The sequence below is a fragment of the Aotus nancymaae genome, unplaced genomic scaffold (genome assembly GCF_030222135.1).
Source record: "Aotus nancymaae isolate 86718 unplaced genomic scaffold, 86718_ANA_hifiasm-v0.15.2.pri h1tg000053l, whole genome shotgun sequence".
NCBI lineage: Eukaryota > Metazoa > Chordata > Mammalia > Primates > Aotidae > Aotus > Aotus nancymaae.
In genome coordinates this window covers 24,229,785-24,245,363 of record NW_026988467.1, presented here as the reverse complement: position 1 = coordinate 24,245,363, position 15,579 = coordinate 24,229,785, and the positions used below count along the sequence as shown (strand labels likewise).

At 48.8% G+C, this 15,579-nt stretch overlaps 1 protein-coding gene and 1 non-coding gene across 4 annotated transcripts; both read left to right on the top strand.

Moving 5' to 3' along the window:
- Positions 1–3,649: 3,649 nt before the first annotated feature.
- Positions 3,650–3,752, top strand: LOC135269525 (U6 spliceosomal RNA). Its single transcript, XR_010337789.1, has one exon. It is a non-coding gene; the product is annotated as a U6 spliceosomal RNA (small nuclear RNA).
- Positions 3,753–5,658: 1,906 nt separating this feature from the next.
- IFI6 (interferon alpha inducible protein 6) lies at positions 5,659–11,519 on the top strand. 3 transcript variants are annotated; one of them, XM_012440236.2, is made up of 5 exons: positions 5,659–5,896; positions 8,543–8,662; positions 9,084–9,164; positions 9,247–9,396; positions 11,111–11,519. In XM_012440236.2, the coding sequence occupies exons 1-5, from the start codon at positions 5,773–5,775 to the stop codon at positions 11,209–11,211; spliced, it is 576 nt and encodes a 191-aa protein (XP_012295659.1). In that variant the 5' UTR covers positions 5,659–5,772; the 3' UTR covers positions 11,212–11,519. The 3 variants fall into 3 exon arrangements, with proteins under 3 accessions (XP_012295659.1, XP_012295660.1, XP_012295658.1); XM_012440237.2 differs by having other exon boundaries at positions 8,537–8,650; XM_012440235.3 differs by having other exon boundaries at positions 8,537–8,662.
- The last annotated feature ends 4,060 nt before the right edge of the window (positions 11,520–15,579 follow it).

The window sequence follows — 15,579 nt, the reverse complement described above, 5'->3', positions numbered from 1 at the left end:
TCTGGCTCTGTGTCCCCACCCAGATCTCATCTTGTAGCTCCCATAATTCCCACGTTGCAGGAGGGACCTGGTGGCAGACGTTAAATACGGGAGTTTTGGCCAGGCGTGGTGGCCCATGCCTGTAATCCCAGCACTTTGGGAGGCCGAGGCAGGTAGATCACCTGAGGTCAGGAGTTTGAGACCAGCCTGGCCAACATGGTGAAACCTCATCTCTACTAAAAATACAAAAATTAACCAGGCATGGTGGCATGGGCCTTTAATCCCAGCTACTCAGGAGGCTGAGGCAGGAGAATCACTTGAACCAGGAGGTGGAGGTTGTACTGAGCCGAGATGGTGCCACTCCAACCTGGGCAACAAAGCAAGATCTTGTCTCAAAAAAAAAAAAAAAAAAAAGGGACATACAACTCAAAAGATACTCCCACAATTAGCTGAGCAAGGTGGTGCCCACTTGTAGTCCCAGCTACTTAGGAGGTTGAGGTGGGAGGATCGCTTGAGCCTGGGAGGTTGAGGCTACAGTAAGCCATGATCACGCCACTGCACTCCAGCCTGGTTGACAGAGCAAGACCCTGTCTCCTGCCCTCACAAACAAGACACTGCCACTTTACTAAAATCCCATTCGATCATTAATAGTCCAATCCATCATATTGTATGAATGTCTCCCTGGGTGATATCATTCAGATTTGCAGGCTTCCATTTGATCTTGTCAGGTTCCAGAAGCAGGAGAGATCTCAACAAATATATCACCCTTTCCAACATTTGGGATAATTGACCAGAGACAATATCATCTCTTGCTCTGAGCCTCTTTTGAGATGTTAATGTAATATTGGGTTTCCCTCAATTCATAAGCCCTTTATTTATTTACCCTCAACTACTATTCCTCCTTCTCTCGATTAATATCCAAAGATTTTACCTTTGGAAGGGACACTAGGATTGCCACTGTGCTGGTCTAGATTGCAGGCAGCAATACTAGCCTAGTAAGTGCCTCCATCTTAGTTCACTCCGATTCAAATAGGATAAGATAGCAAAGGTGCAGAACTTGCGGGCGATTTTTACCACCAGGCGGTATGGCTGCATTCATTAACTCCAGTTTTGCACAACTCACCTCCATCAGGCCTTTAGGAATGGTGGCATAAAGTTTAAAAATGTAATTCTAGTTTTTTGCTTAGAAATCATCCCTGCTGCCAGCACTTTCCAGAACTCAGGGAAACACTCGTGTTTACCAGTTTATTATAAAGGATACTACAAGTGGGGGCTATGATATTGTAGCAGCAGTCTTGATGCTAGGACAACATCAGGTAGAGGAGGGAAAGACATTTTTTGAAGTGATTTGGAGAAGAAAGAGAAACAATTATGGCCATTATACCAGTGTACTCCTCCCCTGGCAAAAATTGCATATCATACCAGCATCTTCCTCACTCCCTTTTTCCCTGATCCATTGAAAAAATGAGGAAAATCCAGTGGGGCCATTTATTCCTTTAGTCTCCACTCAGGTTGTGTGTAAGCAACATGTAAGCCAGCCCTTCATGCTTTCACCTCCCCCTGTTTTAGACAACAAATGTTTCAATGATCCACTCCACTTCTCCATCAAACTATTACTTTGAGAAGGATATCTCCCTGCTCATTATTATTATTTTATTTTTATTTCCTTTTTTGTTGTTGTTGACAGGGTCTTGCTCTGTTTTTTTTTTTTTTTTTTTTTTTTGGACAGGGTCTTGGAGTGCATGGAGTGCAATGGTGCAATCTTGGCTTGATGCAACGTCTGCCTCCCAGTTCAAGCAATCCTCCTGCCTCAGCCTCCCAAGTAGCGGGGGCGTTGTATGTATTTTTGATGTAAGAAATTTGCGTTTTTAAAGGACTGGTCAATAGGTGCAGCAAACCACCATGGCACACATATACCTACGTAATAAACCTGCATTTTCTGCACGTGTATCCCAGAAGCTAAAGTAAAATAAAAAATAAAAAAAGAAAGAAATTTGGGTTTGAAGGCCAGGTACAGTGGCTCGTGCCTGTAATCCCAGCACTTTGGGAGACTGAAACAGATGGATCACTTGAGGTCAGGAGTTCAAGACCAGCCTGGCCAACATGATGAAACCCCATCTCTACTAAAAATACAAAAATTAGTGGCACATGCTTGTAATCTTAGCTACTTGGGAGGCTATGGCAAGAGGATCACTTAAACCTGGGAGGTAGAGGCTGGAGTGAGCCAAGATCATTCCACTGCACTCCAGCCTGGGCGACAGAGCCTCCTTCTCAAAAAAAAATTAGGGTGTGAAGACCAGAGGTGAACCGTGATATTGTGAAGTAGATATTTGGTCTTTATCCTCATTTTCTGGCATATAATTCCTAAAATCCTTGGAATCTCCAAAGTATGCTAATTATTTCTTATTTGTTTAGTTTTTAGAGATAGGATCTCACTGTGTTGCCCAGGCTGGACTTGAATTTCTAGGCTCAAATAATCTTCCCACCTCAGCCTCTCGAGTAGCTGGGACTATAGGTGTATGCTACCATGCTTTGTATACTAATGATTGACTGATGGCTAGCAGTCCCTAGGCAGCTTCAGGATGGGGCTGGTCACTGGGAAGACCAAGGCAGGGTTAGAGAGTTGGGACTTTCAGCTCCACCCACTGAAAGGGAGAGGGACTGAAAGTTAAGTTGATCACCAATGGCCAATGGTTTAATCAATCATTCCTATGCAATGAAGCCTCCGTAAAAACCCGGGTTCGGAGAGCTTTCCAATAGCTGAACACATGGGTGTTCCTGGAGGACGCTGTACCCATTCTCCCATACCTCACCCAACACATCTCTTCATGTAGCCTTTGTAAATCCTGTACAATAAACTGCTAACTGTGTTTCCCTGCACTCTAGGAGCCTCTCTAGCAAATTAATTGAGCCCAAAGAAAGGGCCATGAGGCCAGGCGCAGTGGCTCACACCTGTAATCCCAGCATTTTGAGAGGCCGAAGTGGGTGGATCATCTGAGGTCAGGAGTTGGAGACCACCCTGACCAATATGGTGAAATCTCGTCTCTACTAAAAATACAAAAATTAGCTGGGTGTGGTGGCATGTGCCTGTTGTCCCAGCTACTTGGGACGCTGAAGCAGAAGAATTGCTTGAACCCCGAGGTGGAAGTTGAAGTGAGCTGAGACCATGCCACTGCACTCCAGCCTGAGGGACAGAGCCACACTCCGTCTCAAAAAAAAAAAAGAAAGAAAAGAAAAAAAGAAAAGGTCATGAGAACCCCAACTTGCAACCAGTCGGAAGTTCCAGAAGCCCTGATTTGTGTCTTGGGGGTCAGTGTTGAGGAATCCCTCAACCTGTAGGATCCAATGCTATCTCCAGGTATACACAGTTTCAGAACTGAATGAGAGGCTGGGAGCAGTGGCCTATGCCTGTAATCCCAGCACTCTGAGAGGCTGAGGTGGGCAGATCCCTTGAGCCCAGGAGTTGAAGACCAGCCTGGCCAACATGGCAACACTCCATCTCTACAAAAAATACAAAAATTAGCCGGGCATGATGGTTCTCCCCTATGGCCCCAGCTACTCGAGAGGCTGAGGCAGGAGGATCGCTTGAACCCAGGAGGTCGAGGCTGCAGTGAGCCGTGATTGAGCCAACCTTGGTGACAAAGTGAGACCAGTCTGAAGAGAAGAAAAAGTGCTCACTTTGCAGCACATATACTAAAATTGGAACAATACAGAGATTAGCATGGCCCCTTTGCAAGGATCATATGCAAATTTGTGAAGCGTTCCAGATTTTTATTTTAATAATTTTTTTAGAAATTGGATCGGAGGACACCCAGCTGGTATCTGCTGCTTGGAGTGTGGGAAAAATCCCCACCCACACATCTGGTCACGGAAGTCTTCTGTGGCGACTGTTGTATTGAGTGAGAGTGTAGAAAATGCACATTAGGTTGTTTTGGTTATTTTCTTTCCTCTTAACTGTGTAGCAGGTTCAGGCCATGAAACAAGCTATGCTGCCACTTCTGATTATATGATCCTACAGATGCAATGTTGCTGGCTGTATCTGTGTAAAGACGGATAATGATTCCGTAGGGGGTGGGGGGAAGATTCTGTAGAGAGTCTCTGAAAGCCCAAATAGGAGAATTGCAGTTAGGATTCTTAGGATTCTGGAGTAAGGCTATGCGTACTGTGGTCCCTTTGAGAAAAGAGACCCTGATGTGTCACCAGGCCCCAGTAGTGACTAAGCATCTGACTGGATGCCAGGTAGCTATATATTCTAAGTTGGGTATTATCAGAAAGGTAGAGCAGCAATTCAATATGTGATGGAAGCTGGGCGCATTGGCGCAGGCCTGTAATTCCAGCACTTTGAGAGCCCCAGGCAGAAGGACCACTTGAAGCCAGGAGTTGGAGACCAGCCTGGGGAATGTAGTGAGACCTCCATCTCTACAAGAAATATAAAAATTAGCTGGGTGTGGTGGCACGTGCCTGTAGTCCCAGCTACTTGGGAGGCTTAGGTGGGAGGACTGCTTGAGCCTAGGAAGTCAAGGCTGCAGTAAACTATGATTGTACCACTGCACTCCAACCTGGGCGACAGAGCGAGACCCTGTCCCTAACAAACAAACCAACCAACAAAACAGCAAAGAGGCCGGACGCAGTAGCTCACCCTGTAGTCTCAGCACTTTGGGAGGCTGGGTGGGCGGATCACCTGAGGTCAGGAGTTCAGGAACAGCCCGGCCAACATGAAACCCCAACTCTACTAAAAATAAAAATAAAAATAAATTATCAGAGCATGGTGGCGCGAGCCTGTTATCTCAGCTACTCGGGAGGCTGAAGCAGGAGAATCACTTGAACCTGGGAGGCGGAGGTTGCAGTGAGCTGAGATCGCGCCACTGCACTCCAGCCTGGTGATAGAGCGAGACTCCGTTAAAAAAAAAGAAAAAAAAAGAAAAGAAATGAGTCCAACAACTTGGGCTCCCTCTCACCAAAGCTGATTTAGCAATTGCCAAAATATAGCCAGTCTACCAGCAGCAGGTAGCCATATGGCAAAATTGCTCAATGAAAATAGCCAACCATCTGGTGGCAGGTCAATTATTTCAGACTCCTTCCACCCTGGGAGAAGGTAATGATTCATCCTTACTGGAATTTCTATGTTCTCCAAATATATGTTACATTTCTGACCCATAGTGCTTCTGCAAGCATCACCATCCAAAGGCTTTAAAGAATGTTCAGTTCATTACCTAGGGCCAGGGGACCCATCTTGAAACTCAAGATGTAACATGATGGCCACATGAACACAGGCTTCACTGGTCTTACCATATGCCCATGACCCAGAAGCAGCCAGCCTGAGAGAACAATGGAACAAAGCGACTTAATTTCCAAAGTTCTGGGGGATTATAAACAGCATATGATACGTCACAAGACTACTGTGGGGTTGGAAAAAGATCACATAAATAGAGTACTTTGCACAGACCGTGGCATGCAGAAAGTGCTCAATAAATGGTAGGTGTTGTTTATTAATTGGAATGAATGGTGAAAGTCCTCTGTGCCCCGGGAACTGGTGATCAGGCTTCACTAAACCCAGTATGGCTGTGGCTCTCACTATAGTGTGACATGCTTTGAATACCCTAGTGGCTCCAGAAGTCCTCAGCTTGAATTACATTTTTCTGCCAGCAGGCAGCACACAAATGCTTCTGCTGGGTGGATCTGGGAGAGGAAAATGAAACTCTGCAGAGCGCAGGAACTGAGAGAGCGGAGAAAATGAAACTCTGCAGAGTGCAGGAATAGGAACTCCGACAGGGATTGGCTGCCTGGGGTAAGATGTGGGGGGACGTGCGAGTGACGATAAAAAGCCAGCCTTCAGCCAGAGAACCGTTTACTCGCCGCTGCGCCCATCTATCAGCAGACTCCGGGCAGGAAGATTGCTTCTCTTCTCTCCTCCAAGGTAAACTCAGGAGCTATGAAGTGTGGGCATCAAGCTGCTACCCTCTGCCAGGCTGCCTGCCTGCCTGTAAACATCATGTTCTGAGAGCTGGGAGGCCCCTTCTCCAGGGAGGCAGCACCCCTGGGTCCCTTTTAATGACCTGGGCTGGACTTGCCTAAGAGGATGGGTTGGAGATTTTAGGGAGATGGGGATACAAAATCCCAAGAGGCATGAGAGCTTACATGTGCCACATCAGTGATCTGAGGCTTTAACCTTGTCACCTCTTGGAGCCTTAATTACTTTCTCTGTAAAAGGAAGATTAAGTTGTCTTACCTGCTCAAAGGACTGGATGATTTTAGAAGCCCCTTTATTATAGGATCCAATGTGACAGTAAGTTCATCTTTGAGGATAGATGAAACCATCCGGAGTGGCTGTTGAAAATGTGAGCTTGGGTATTAGCCAATTGTGGTTTTAAATCCTGACTTTGCCACGCCCTGGCTAGGTAGCCTTGGAAATATGACTTAACCTCTCTGAGCTTCAGTTTCCTTATCTGTAACATTGTGGTTGATAACAATGGTACCTACTTCATGGGGTTGTTATAGGTACAAGTGGACCTCACACCAAAAAGTGCTAAGTATTCGATACATGAGAGGAGTTTCTTGTTTTTCTTTTTAATTTAAAGAAATAGCATTGTGCTGACAAAGATCACATTGGAGGTGAGTCTGAGGGCATATGCATTTTCCAGTTTTGTGGTATAAAGGAAAGAGTTCTGAATTCCGACAGTCTTGAATGTGTATCCACGCTGCACAATTTGCTGTGTGACCTTTATTCCTTGTGATATTGTGAAATACATATTCTCATCCCCCGGTTCCTGGCATACAACTCCTAAAATCCTTGGAAGCTTCAAAGTGATAACTATCTTTTGAGTGATAACTGTGTAATAAGCTCACTGACGGCTGGCAGTTCCTCTGGGGAGGGGAGAGGGGCTGAAGGTTAAGCTGATCACCAATGGGCAATGATCTAATCAATTGTGCCTATGTAATGAAGCCTCCACAAAAACACAAAAGGACAGGGTTTGATGAGCTTCCAGATAGCCGAATACAGGGAGGTTCCAAGTGGGTGGTGCTTCTGGAGAGGAATGGAAACTGCGTTTCCTTTCTCCCACACGTGCCCTGTGCATCTCTTCATCTGTAGCCTTTGTAATATCCTTTCTACAGAACCAGTAAATGTGGCTGGGCATGGTGGCTGAAGCCTGTAATCCCAGTACTTTTGGGAGTACAGGGGAAACTGAGGCACTTTGGAAGTAATTTACTCAAGTAATTAAGTAGTTTACTAGGAATTAAGTGATTATTTATTTTTGAGAGTGAGTCTGGCTCTGTCACCCAGGCAGGCTGGAGTGCAGTGTCCGGATCTCAGCTCACTGCAACCGCTGCCTCCTGGGTTCAAGCGATTCTCCTGCCACAGCCTCCCAAGTAGCTGAGGCAGGCAGATAGCTTGAGCTAAAGCATTCAAGACCAGCCTGGGTAACATGGTAAAATCCCATCTCAAAATAAAATAAAATAAAATAAAATAAAAAATTAGCTGGGCATGGTGGTGCATGCTTGTGGTCCCAGCTCCTCTGGAGGCTGAGGCAGGATGATCTCTTGAGCCTGGGAGATGAAGGTTGCAATGAGCTGAAATGGAGCCAACTGCACTTCGGCCTGAGCAACAGAGTGAGACCCTGTCTAAAACAACAACAACAAAACCAATTTTTTTTTTAAAGAAAGAAACCAGTAAATGTAAGGAAAGTGTTTCCCTGAGTTCTGTGAGCTGCTCCAGCAAATGAACAAAGCTCCAGGAGGGAATTGTGGGAACCCCAATTTACAGTCAGTCAGAAGCAGGTATACAGGAGAAAGCGGGGATACAGTTAAACAACCTAGGGCTTTCAATTGGTAGTCTGGGGGACTGAACTCTCAACACGTGGGATTGGCCACTAGCTATGCATAGCTGGTGTCAGAATTGATTTCGAGGACCCTCAGCTGGTGTTCAGCAGAGGACTGATTGCTTGCTTGCTGGTGGGGAGAAATCCCCAGACATCCGCTGTCAGAAGCCTCTTGTACAGTGAGGGAAACTGAGTTACTTTTTCCACACACCCTTCTGTGCTTGCTTTCTGAAAAAATTAAGTTGATGTGAGGCCAATGTTTTGGTGACTGTAGATATTCAATGCATTGTAAGAATCAGTTTATCTTTTAAAAAACTGTTTTAAGCAAATTCTACGCGTCAGGTACTGTGTTCTAGGTGCCGGGGATACAGCGTGGAACAGTTTATAAATTCACAAGTACACTCTTAAATATGCTCTATTGGAGCAAAGTACCCTAGTATCCGGTCCAAGGTCACTTGGCCACAAGGGCAAGAACAACCACAGTCATGATATTGACATCTGCGGAGCTTACCATGTGCCAGACGACGTGAGAATCCGCACACCCACTGATTGGGGTAGGGACATCTCTGCCACTGATACCAAGAAGAAACGGATTCCCTAGGCTCCTGAGAGGGTCCTGGATTCCGTTCACCGCACCTCGCTGCTTTTTACTGATTCCGTCTCAAATTGGAAGGGAAAACCACGGAGCTGATGAGCTCCAAAAAGGCCCCGGGGATCATCTCCCTTTCGCCTGTTTCGAGGTGTAGCGACGGAGCCTGCGCGCGGCGCCACCATGCGGCAGAAGGCGGTATCGCTTTTCTTGTGCTACCTACTGCTCTTCACCTGCAGCGGAGTGGAGGCAGGGAGGAATGAAGGTAAGGGGACAGGTAAGGGTGCAGGTAAGGATGTGGGTAAGGATGCAGGTAAGGGGACAGGTAAGGAGGCAGATAAGGGTGCTGGAGGATGGGCGGCGTGTGGGATAAAGGGGAGAGTTTCATGTAGATACCCTGGGGTGCTTCCGTAGAGATCCTGGCGTCCATTCCAATGGAAACCCCAGGGTTGGTGTCTGCAGAGTCCCAGATTCAAATCCCACTACTCTGTCCATTCCTCCATCCTACCGAAATTTATTCCATGCCAGTTCTGTGCCAGGCTTGGCGCCTTGGGAAAAGTCCCTTCCCCTCTGTGAGGCTCTCTGAATAGGAGAGTGGCAGCCCCCGCATCCTGGAGTAGTCTTGAGCATCAGACAGAGTAGGGGACCCCTGTGCCCCACCCTAAAGCCCCTACTACGCTTTGTCCGCTCTCCTGCAGGCAAGAAAAAGCGCTCGGAGAGCTCGGAGGACAGCGGCTCCGGGTTCTGGAAGGCCCTGACCTACATGGCGGTCGGAGGAGGTGGGTCTGGAGGGCGGGGAACTCGAGCAGGTGGGACGGGCTTCTGCTGCGGGCGCTCCCTCACCCGCTCCTGTTCCTCCAGGACTCGCGGTTGCCGGTCTGCCGGCGCTGGGCTTCACCGGCGCGGGCATCGCGGCCAACTCGGTGGCTGCCTCGCTGATGAGCTGGTCTGCGGTCATGAACGGGGGCGGCGTGCCTGCCGGGGGTCTGGTGGCCACGCTGCAGAGCCTCGGTGAGTGCACAGCCTGGGCCCCTGGTGGGACGTTCTTTACTGCTATTATTTTCGTCATACATATAGGGAAACTGAGGCACTCAGGAAGTAATTTACTCAAGTAATTAAGTAGTTTACTAGGAATTAAGTGATTATTTATTTTTGAGACGGAGCCTGGTTCTGTCACCCAGGCAGGCTGGAGTGCAGTGTCCGGATCTAGGCTCACTGCAACCTCTGCCTCCTGGGTTTAAGCAATTCTCCTGCCACAGCCTCCCAAGTAGCTGGGATTACAGGTGCATGCCACCACACCCCTGGCTAATTTTTGTATTTTTAGTAGAGATGGGGTTTCATCATGTTGGTCAGGCTGGCCTTGAACTCTTGACCTCAGCTGATCTGCCCATCTGGGCTTCCCAAAGTCCTGGGATTACAGGCATGAGCCACTGCACCCAGCCAGGAAATAAGTAATGTGCTCAAGTCTCCCTGCTAGTTTAGACCAGAGCCTATATTCTGACCCAGTCAGTATGATGCCAGGAGCCCCATTCTCAACCTCAAAGGCTGGGTACCCCACTGATGCTTTGGCCAAATCACAAGCCTCAATTTTCTCATCTGTCCATTGGGATGATCATCCTCAATTTAACATCTTTTGAATCTGCTCAATCTCAGAGACCACAGTGGCAAAGACACGTAGTAGAGTAACTCAAATCAACCTCACACCAACCTGGGTCTTGACTTGCGTTTTTTGAACACCATGAAGGGAACAGATACAGAGTTCACAGTGACTCTCCTATCTATCGATGGATCGATCTGTTGATCTATTTATCTATGTCAAAACAAGGTCTCACACTGCCCAGGTTGGAACGCAGTGCGTGATCACAGCTCACAGGAGCCTCAAACTCCTGGTTTCAAGCTATCCTCCTGCTTCAGGCTCCCAAGCAGCTGGGACTACAGGCGCATACTGCCACCACACCGGCTAATTTGTTTTGTTTTGTTTGTTTCTTTGTTTGTTTTATGGAGACAGGGTCTCATTGTTTTGCGCAGGATGGTCTTGAATTCCTGGGCTCAAGCAATCCTCCCACTTTGGCCTCCCAAAGTGTTAGGATTACAAGCATGAGCCACTGTGCCTGCCCAGAGTGACTCATAAAAAACTGCCTCACTTCCTTCTCTCTCCTCTCTCCCCTCCCACCCCCACCTCTATCTCTGAGGCCTCCAAAATCCTGGAGAAAACCTGCCCCTGACAAACTTCCCTCTGCCTTTCTGAACCTCACATCTCTCAATTCTGGACAGCAAAAGCCCAAAGAACCAGCCCAAAAGAAGAGAGCCCTGCTCAGAGGGAGTCACAGCCCTGCAATGGAAGGGGAAGAGGGGGCGAGCCCAGGGACACCTCTGGGCTGTAAGATAGTTGTCCTCTCACATGATACATAGCTGTGACAAAATGATATAATCCCTGTCTTGTGAATCCCCCCACCCACATAGTGAGGGCTCCACGGAGGAGGCTGTTAGCACGATTAATAACACGATGTTTTCATGGCAGACATGGAGTGAAGGAGCCATTATTTTTGCCATTTTCATCACTGAAACACATCTGGGACGCACTTTGTAGTAGTGCCATCCCCTCTCAGGGCCTCTGTTTCTCCATCTAGAAATGAGGGCTTGGACTCAAACAATGGTTTTCAGACATTTGGATTCCCAGGCCTGGCACTTGGGCCCCAGTGACTCATGTGTGTTTGCTTTACAGGGGCCGGTGGCAGTAGCGTCGTCATGGGAAAGATCGGTGCCCTGCTGGGCTACGCTACCCACAAGTACATAGATAGCAAGGAGGCAGAGGATGAGGAGTAGCCAGCAGCTCCCAGGACCTCTTCTTCCTCCTTGCCCTAACTCTGCCAGTTAGTATCTAGAACTTTCCCTAGAACTCATAGATGGGGTCTCACTATGTTGTCCAGGCTAGAGTGCAGTGACTATTCACAGATGCAATCACAACACACTGCAGCCTCCGACTCCTAGCCTCAAGTAATCCTCCTGCCTCAACCTCCCAAGTAGGATTACAAGCATGTACTGACCACTCCCAGAATCTAGAATTTTCTCTGTCACTCTCCCCAAGTCCTAGATAAGAAAACAGAATAAAGTTTATCCCAGAAAACACTTTGTCCTGCTGTCAGTCATGTTTGCAGCGAGAAGCCCAGCACAATCTGGCTCTGGCCTGCGCCATCCATACACCCCCATTCCCGTTTCCCCTCGAGTCAGCCACAGCCCCCAGAACACGACCAGTCAATTTTGTTTCTGGGCCTTAGCGCATGTTGGTCTCTCTGCCCGGAATGCCTCTGGAAGCTCATCTGCCGAAAAACGCCCTTCCATCCTTCCAGACTCAGTTCAGACATCCCCTCCTCTGGACTCCTGCCTAGCAGGGCCTCCTGTCTAAATGGGCAAGCTCGATTCCACAGGGTGCTCGGGGAGGCAGAACTGTTTGTTCTCACTGAGAGAAGTTTCCCGCTACTTCTCTGATTAGGCAGAGATGGAGAAGCCAGGTCTCCGTTCTCTCATGATGTGATCACCTTCAAATGGAGAATATAAGGCCAGCCCCTCGCTCTGGGGAAAGGGCGTAACGGCAGCTTTGTGAGAGCTCGGCAAGGCCTCCTCTTCCTCATAGGACTCTTAGGATAGGGAGAACAGCTTGCATATGGCGTTCATAGCCCTTCTGCATGGGAAGGAAAGGACAGCCCAAGCACATAGGAAGCACTCCGTAAATGTCAGTTATGATTGATTAAGGACTTGCATAAACAAAGAGGAAACAGCCAAGTGACAACCAGAAATTAGATCATCTAACTTTGGAGTCAGGGTTTACTCTCCGGGGCTCACAGGCCCTATTCTTCCTTTCTTCCAAAGTTGGGCACCAAATTAGGGTCTCTGCCCTCAGAAGAAGCCCCCTCCACTTATTCCCTTGGATAGCATCAAGGCCAGAGAGAGGTGGACAGCTCTGTCCTGGGATTTTAGATCTGAGGCCTCAGCAGTCCTCAGGCTGAATGATACTGGAAATGACCAGTTATTTACAGGGAGACTCCGCCTTCCCCAGGATCCCTTGGGACCAGCCTGCGCAGGATAACTACTTGCCTCCATTCTGCAAGTCAAGCAGGGGCTAAGGATACCACAGCGGATGGGACCCAGTTTCTACCTACTTGGGGCTCATGGTGCACACATTAGGAACCCCCTCTTTTCCTTCCCTGTCACCACCTCCCCACCCCCATCTCCTTTCACTCATCCTCACCTTTGCCAGCTTTTAGGAACCACAGCCTGCGGCAGAAGGGTGAACACACATCAGAATTCAACATTGCAAGGCGAGAGGTGCTCAATGCGCTTTTAATTATTTTTTTTTTCTTGAGACAGAGTCTCACTCTGTTGTCCAGGCTGGAGTGCAGTGGCACGGTCTTGGCTCAGCCTCTGCCTTCCGGGTTCAAGCGATTCTCCTACCTCAGCCTCCCAAGTAGCTGGGATTACAGGCACCTGCCACCACCCTCAGCTAATTTTTGTAGTTTTAGTAGAGAAGGGGTTTTGCCATGTTGGCCAAGTTGGTTTTGAACACCTGACCTCAGGTAATCCACCTGAGCTTCACTCCCAAAGTGCTGGGATTACAGGCATGAGCCACCGCACCCAGACTGAATGCCTCCCTGGCAACGGCCTTCATAGAGGCACATGGCTGAATCTCGGCCCAGCTTCAGGGATGAGTCACCTCAGACAAGCTATGTACTCTCTTGAGGTCCCAGCCTCCTTGCTTTTGGGTTTTTGTCGTTTGTTTTTGTTGTTTGAGACAAAGAATCTTGCTCTGTTGCCCAGGCTGGAGTGCAGTGGTGTGATCTCGGCTCACTGCAACCTTTGCCTCCCGGGTTCAAGTAATTATCCTGTCTCAGCCTCCTGAGTAGCTAGGATTATAGATGTGTGCCACCGTGCCCAGATAATTTTTTTTATATTTAGTAGAAATGGGGTTTTACCATATTGGCCAGGCTGGTCTCCTGACCTCAAGTGATCGGCCCACCTCAGCCTCCCAATGTGCAGGGATTACAGGCGTGAGCCACTACGCCCGGCCTGCTTCCCAGTTTTCAAAACTAGGGGTGGGGGTGTTAGATATCATGGTCTCCAGAGCTTCCTCCTCTAAAACATCTGCTGAGCCTGAAGCACATGCTTCTGAGTCCTCTCAGCCCTGTCAGATCCTGGCTTTCTGAGGATGAATTTTATTTTTGGAAGCAGCCAAAAGCCACTCTGTAGTGCCAACTTTGGTGACTAAAGTGGGTGACAGTGCGGGGAGATGCCATGTTTGGTCAGAAATGAGGGTAACTAGAAACTAGCAGGGCTAGTCTCCACTCTGTCTCTACTAAAAATACAAAAATTAGCTGAGCATGGTGGCGTGTGCCTGAAGTCCCAGCTACTTGGGAGGCTGAGGCAGGAGAATTGCTTGAACCCAGGAGGTCGAGGTTGCAGTGAGCCGAGATCGCGCCACTGCACTCCAGCCTGGGCGACAGAGCAAGACTCTGCCTCAAAAAACAAACAAAAAAAGAGTCCAAAAATAGATCCCATCTCTGACTGCCAATGGAGAGGTCCTCTGTCCTCATCATTTTTCTCTGAACCTGTTTCCTAGTCTGTAAAATGGGGAAGGGAAAGGGCTGGACTCTCGTCCAGACCTAGAATGTCTTTCTCAAGTGTTCAAGTTAGGAGTGTCTTGCTCTTAAATAAAGTACTTTAGGGATTTCCTTGTTCTTTGAGGGCCTTCCAGGCTCCCCATTCTCTTGAACCACGGCAGGGGCTCTCACAATTTCATAGTGCTATGTGCCGGGATGACCACCAGGTGGCAGTACAGTCCTATCTTGGAATCCATCAGCCTTCATCAGCCTAGAGCGCTCCATAGTTACCAACAGCCCTGCCTGGGGCTGTCCCCACCGGGGTAAGTAGAGAAGGAAATGAATAGACCTCGCCCCTGTTCAGCAGCAGGAGCTCCTGAAGCTCACAAGAGTGGTCCATCAGAGAATCCCGGTAGGGCCCACCTCCTCCTTTCCCCTTCAAGTCCTCAGTCCTACAATTTGGGGATCTCCAAACTCCCGAGCCCAGCACTCAGGACTCTGCAGTCAGGTCTCACCTCCAGGCTCACTGCCTGCGCTCCCAGATCTGAGTCACAAGGATGAAAGTTAATGAGAGGAACCTGCAATGTGCACTTCCTGGCTGGGCAGCAGAGGGGGATGCTGGGAACTGGGCATCACTAGATTCTGCCTGGAAAGAGGGGTTGGGGCCAGCCAAGGGCTAAGGCAACAGTAGCTGGAGGCTACTGAGGCTGGAGGCCTGTGGCTTCCTGTGAAGAACAGGGGAGCCACTTCCTTTAAGCAGATGGCTGGGAGGAGGGGTGGAAGATGAGTGAGCATGGGCTTCCTGGCTTAGGGGGAGGAAAAGGAGTCCCAGGAAGGCCTCATGAAGAGGCCCGGAGCAGCCTTCTCTTTCCCTCATTCTGGGTCTCCACAGAACAGCAGCTGAGACAAGGGAAGGTCATACTTGTGAAGCTGTGTGCCATGAGGCCACAGAAAGGATAGTCAGGTTAGGGAGCAGGCTTATCTGCAGAGGCCAGTAAAGAAATGGAGTCTTGGTTATTCCAAAATGCAAGTCCAATCACCTACCTCCAGTATCCAAGTCCCAGTCACCAGCCTCAGAACCCAGACCCATAAGTCCAGCCCCAAGTACTTGGCCTCAAATATCCAGCCCCCATTTCCCACATTTCCCAGCTCCAAGCACCAGTTCTCAGAGAAGCATCCAGTGCGGAGTCAGAAGCTGGCAGGGGTCCAGTGGTTCATTATCTGTGTGAACAAATGGCATGGACCCAGAGAAGAGCTTTTTTTTTTTTTTTTTGAGACAAGGTCTTGCTCTATCGCCCAGGCTGGAGTGCAGTGTCGCAATCACGGCTCACTACAGCCTGCAGCTTTGATCTGGTCTCAAGTGATCCTCCCACCTCAGCCTCCCACTTTGGGATCACAAGCATGGACCACCACAAGTGGCTAGTTTTTTGGAGTTTTTTTGTTTTTTTTTAGATGGAGTCTTGCTCTGTCGCCTAGGCTGGAGTGCAATGGCGCAATCTCAGCTCACTACAACCTCCACCTCCCGGGTTTAAGCAAGTCTCCCACCTCAGCCTCCTGAGTAGCTGGGATTACAGGCGCACACCACCATGCCCAGCTAATT